This window comes from Sinocyclocheilus anshuiensis, unplaced genomic scaffold, assembly GCF_001515605.1.
Source record: "Sinocyclocheilus anshuiensis isolate Anshui unplaced genomic scaffold, SAMN03320099.WGS_v1.1 scaffold267, whole genome shotgun sequence".
In the NCBI taxonomy this organism is placed as follows: domain Eukaryota; kingdom Metazoa; phylum Chordata; class Actinopteri; order Cypriniformes; family Cyprinidae; genus Sinocyclocheilus; species Sinocyclocheilus anshuiensis.
The window spans coordinates 3512132-3517688 of NW_015552637.1; the positions used below are offsets into that span (position 1 = coordinate 3512132).

The 5557-nt window shown below is 35.7% G+C and overlaps 1 protein-coding gene across 1 annotated transcript in view; it reads right to left on the reverse strand.

Moving 5' to 3' along the window:
• The window catches only part of LOC107666746 (regulating synaptic membrane exocytosis protein 2-like), a 175734-nt gene that overhangs the window by 73299 nt on the left and 96878 nt on the right, over window positions 1–5557 (reverse strand). The window contains exons 14-16 of the mRNA XM_016458178.1: window positions 4917–5141; window positions 4411–4564; window positions 216–284 (exon numbers count right to left, since the gene is read on the reverse strand). Coding sequence (XP_016313664.1) covers window positions 216–284; window positions 4411–4564; window positions 4917–5141 — 448 coding nt within the window. The remainder of the gene's footprint in view (window positions 1–215; window positions 285–4410; window positions 4565–4916; window positions 5142–5557) is intronic.

Here is a 5557-nt window from a genome sequence, read left to right on the forward strand (position 1 = left end):
TAAAAATAATTATATTTTTTTTTTTTTTTTTTTTTTCCACATTACCCCATCACATTGCATACTTCCAGTCATCATCATTTGGAAATAACCATGGTTCTGAGATGTTTGTTTTCAAAGGCAAAGAGTGACTTTATACTGAACACATTTAGCAGTTAACGTCTTCACCACCTCTGTCAGACGGTGTCATTTTCACCGTGTTCCTGCTAACATCTTACCTGATAGGACGCCAACACCATCCTCACAGTCATAGTCTGAGAACTCACTGTCGCTGATCCTCTGAGACCCTACAGCAGAAAAACAGACACACAGAGAGACAAGTGTTAGAGCGGTCTGTAGCTAGACGGGATCATGTGATGTAGCATTCTATGGTTTCTGCACTATAAACATATTTATATAATAGCTCTGTTCCAAAATCTCATGAGCTTTCTATCTACAGCCTACACAAATACAAAATATGTCAATTAATTGATCAATAAATAAATAAATGTTTCCCCTTCAAGTATTGGTTAATATTCCTATTTAAACTTTTATTTAAATTATTTAATTAAACAGAACAATTTTTATCAGCTCTTTTCAGGAAATGAATGAAATATAATGAATGAATGAATGAAAAATAATATTTATAGTTGACATTAGTTGTCATTATAATTGTCACAATCTCAATGTTACCCTTTTTAAACTCTTTTTTTAAATATGTTTTTATATTTTCTGTTTTCATTTTAAATATTTGATCTTATTAGATTTTTTCATTTTCAGTATACTTCAAATTATTTCAGCTATTTGCCAAGGCAACATTTCTAATTTTCATTCCATTTTTTTTTTTTTATTCAAAGTTTTTCCATCTAATATTTGTGACCCTGGAGCACAAAACCAGTCTTAAGTCGCTGGGGTATATTTGTAGCAATAACCAAAAATACATTGTATGGGTCAAAATTATAGATTTTTCTTTTATGCCAAAAATCATTAGGATATTAAGTAAAGATCATGTTACATGAAGATATTTTGTAAATTTCCTACTGTAAATATATCAAAACTTAATTTTTGATTAGTAATATGCATTGCTAAGAACTTCATTTGGACAACTTTAAAGGCAATTTTTGCACCCTCAGATTCCAGATTTTCAAATAGTTGTATCTCGGCCAAATGTTGTCCTATCCTAACAAACCATACATCAATGGAAAGCTTATCTATTCAGATGATGTATAAATCTACATTTCGAAAAATTGACCCTTATGACTGATTTTGTGGTCCACGGTCACATTTATTTTTTTATTTCACATCAGCTTTATTTCAATGAGCTAAAATTTGATTTAATAGTTTTGTTTTTTTATGTCTTAAAAAACAACACTGGTAAAATATTCCTGATGCCCTAAATCGCTGTCTAGGTAGGCAGCTCACTACGTTTTGGAACATAACTGCTTAACCACAACTGACAAACTGCTGTTCATTCATCTTCCTCTGTGACGCTCATAAAAAGTGCAAAAGTGCACTCGAAATGCCTGTCTATTTCAGACTACTCACAGATAACCGAACATGTCAGTCAGACATCTCTCTCTCTTCCAAATCCACAAAACAAGAACGAGGCAGACTGAGCTTTGTATTACGTGAGAAAATGGATCTTCTTCTCCCTTCGCTTCAGTCACGAGGAACAAACCGAGCTGAACGGCGTCCCTCAGCCCACAGCGCTGACGTCTGCCGAGTTTGACACTCTGAAGCGGCCGCTCCATCACTCAGTTCCGATCAAGAATGAAAGCTAATCTACCGAGCGGCGTTCACACAACTACAGCCAGAACGGACACCCAAGCCTGCACTCGCCCACCAAACAGACCCTTGCGCTTTAATGGCGATGACAAGCCAGCAATAAACCTGCTCTCATTTCGTTCGCCTGTCCTCTTTTCTCCTTCAGCTCTCTGGTCTATAAATCAGTCTCTTTAAATCACTAAATCAAACACTCGTACACCGAAGTGTCAAAAGAGATTCACAAACTTATAAAGGATCACTTGATGTTTTCTTGCGACCTGTCTTACTGATTTGTTAGGATTACATATATAAGAGTTCTCTTATGGAGTGCAATGCATCAATGTCAGAAGCTTAAAGTAAGTGCAAAATCTGCATTATTAATAACCACCCATCATCCAGTTGAACCAGTTCATATGTTAAATCTTTGTAAGGGATGTCTTTATAATATCCTAATTATGTCGGAGCATATTAAAAAAGATGGCTCTTTAGTGACACTTTTCAAAACGATTAGCTAACTGCTGTCAGTGAAGAGAAAATTACTGGAGTGAACATGATTTGTGAGGATTTTTCTTTGCTTCTGTCTCTTTGAATGCTTACAAAACAGGTGCTGCAACTACAAAACCACACAGCAACCAAAAACCAAGAAAACTCACTCTTAAAAGAGAAGAAACTAAACTAATTCAAAGGCATTTCACACAAAGGCGGGATATTAGATATTATATTATTTATTGCAGCTATGCAGAATTAGTAACTACAAAGGGAGGGAAAACGACTAATTAGGACTGGGTTGTATGATGGCATTTATCGCAGAATGATAGAAAAATGTAGTGTTTTCTTCTTTACCATTTATACAGCAGAATATATATTTGCACGAAAAATGTTGACAAAAGGAGTGATTAAAGAAATATGTTTTTACGGTCTGATGTGCCTGTGTATGCATATATGCATTTGTGAGATAACGTTTAAAAAAAAGGAAATAGTCACATTGAGATATAATTTTGTATTTCTGATGTATGAATAAAAAGTTGCTGTTAAGAGAAATAAAGTTGCAATTATGAGAAGAAAATAGCTAATGTTAATCATTTGTAATCCTGTGTTCACTACAGTGTATATGAAGAGATCGGACTGATCTGCAACAAAGAGGGAAAAACAGCAGCACTGGGGAGACTCAGAGGGCACTATGGGAAAAAGTGGCAGTGTGGGGACATGGTCCACTTCGGTCAGTGTTTGTTTCGTTTTTGACGGGAGTGAGAGGGACAACAGGGTGGATCCAGTATAAAAACACACAGGATCAGCCTGAGCATGCAGCGGTCATTACCTGAGCTGTACACAAATGGGCCTTTGGCTGCAGAAATAACCAGGTCAAGATAGAAAACAATGAATGCAGGACACAAACGCTCAAACCAACAGCTGTAGTGTTTCAGATTTCAGCTCAGATGACTGAGTGCTTATGAATGTGTGTGGTCTTGGGCCCGAAACATACAGTACTCTATGAAAGCATGAAACACAAGCTGTTCCACGGTTTTGGCTACTGGAGTTCAAATCACAGATACTTTAACATTTTTGCCTAAATCTTGTCATACAATTTCCAAGGAAGAATCGCAAAACTAATCACATGGTCTTTAAGAAAACTAGAGAAAATTTTTTTAAAATGAGTAAGGGAATAGTTCACCCAAAATCTGTCCTTTTCAATTGATTTTTGATACTTTCAAAATCTTTATATTTGCTAAAAATTCAGCTTCTTCATCGGAACAGATATGGAAAAATTTAGCATTACATTACTTGCTAACCAGAGGATCCTCTGCAGTGAATGGGTGCCGTCACCCAGCTGATAATAATATCACAATAATCCACAAGTAATCCACACCACCAATGGTTTAAAGTTAAAATACCTTTATGGTGGACTTGTTTGGCTTTTGGGTCTGTTTATTGTGAGTGATTTTTGTTGTACAATTTATATTGGTGTCATGCTGTACCTGTATGTTATTTTTTAGAGTTTTAATTATCTCTGTGCAGCACTTTGGTCCATTCTTCTGGTTTTGAATGTGCTGTATAAATAAATGTTGAGTTGAATCTTTTATTATAAACATGTAGTTTTTCACTTTACAAGACGTTAATTGATGGACTGGAGTGGTGTGGATTATTGTGATGTTTTTATCAGCTGTTTGGACTCTCATTCTGACGGCACCCATTCACTGCAGAGGATCCATTGGTGAGCAAGTGATGTAATGCTAAATTTCCCCAAATCCGTTCTGATGAACAAATGAACTTAGATCTTGGATGGCCTGAAGGTGAGTAAATTTAAGTAAATCACTTTTTAATAGTCAAATCACATCAGGAATATATTGTGAATATTCAGTATATTGCCAAAATAACATATCCAGGTTAATAAAAGACATTTGAAGGTAATCCTATGAAGCATTAGTGCTTGCATACAACTGTAGAGTACATTAATGGAGCAAGACTTTAGAAAAGATGCTTAGAAACTGTTTTGTGACAGGAAAACCCACATTCTGCAGTACAAGCAGTTATTGTTATATACAAAAATGCTAAATAGTTATATACGAGCAGTACATTTACCTGAGATTTTCTGTCATATGTTTCTGCTTTGTGTGCATAAAAGATGTGAGCGAGAGAGACAGAGACAGAGGAAGAAAGAGAGAGACATACTCTGCAGTCTGCGTGTGGGACTGTCTCCATGCAGCGCTCGTCTCTGAAGGCAGGGGGAGCTCTTGGGCAGGGGTACCGATGAGACGTCATGTGTTTGTAGCTTATACCAGTGCGGCTCATCGTCCAGCAGCGCTGATTCCAGCTCTATGAGGATCTACACACAAACATTTGTTTCACATTCAAATGCATGACAACATGTCACTGAACCTCTAAATTTGAGATTTTGAATGTGACACTGCGTGATTTAACAGCTAACTACAACAATAACACAATATGCATTAGAAATATTTTAATTTTGATACAAATAATGATTAGTATTACTATTGTCATTATTTATGCAAACTATATTGTGATCTAAACTGTCACTAGTTAGATCTATTATTGTAGCAAGATCAATTTTAGATTTATCTGCCACTAAATAGCACGCAAATACAAAAAAAGTGATCAACTGGTAGAAGAAGCCTGAACTACTGAATATTTCACACCATGATTCATCTTGTCCTCACCTCTCCCAAGAACTCACTCTCCTCCTCTCGCACCCGGGCCTGGTCCCACAGCGAGATCTCCAGCATGCGTTCCCTGAACTCCCGCCGGTGGACGGGGGAATACATAAAGGTCTGGTTCCATTTGGGCTCTAGTGATTTCTTTACTGTTTTTGTTCTTCTTTTGCTTTTGTCACTGGAGAAACAATGATTCAAACTGTTTTTATTTACCATCATGGTAAAAGAACCCTGGAACAAACACTGAACTCAACAAGCTGAAGAATGCCATGGGAATATGGGAATGTTAAGTGAGACATGTAAGATCTACTCATAGGCTGCTTTCAGAAAGCAATACTAGCATAGTGCTCCAATTTTGTATTAAAATGTTTATCTTGGCAGTTGAATCATATTGAGAGTAAAAAAAAAAAGTTTCAAAATTTTCGAATTGCATTGTGGGACATAACATCCCACAGGGTTATTATTGTTAATTATTTTTAAAAAAATTATTAACTGAAATATTACTGAAATGAAATAAATAGAAATGTTGCCTTGGAATATAACAAAACATTTAAATTGAAGCTCAAGCACTAAAGTTATTAACTGGAAATAAATGCAAACTAACACCAAAACTGAAATAAAAATAAATTAAACCTAAAAAATAAAAC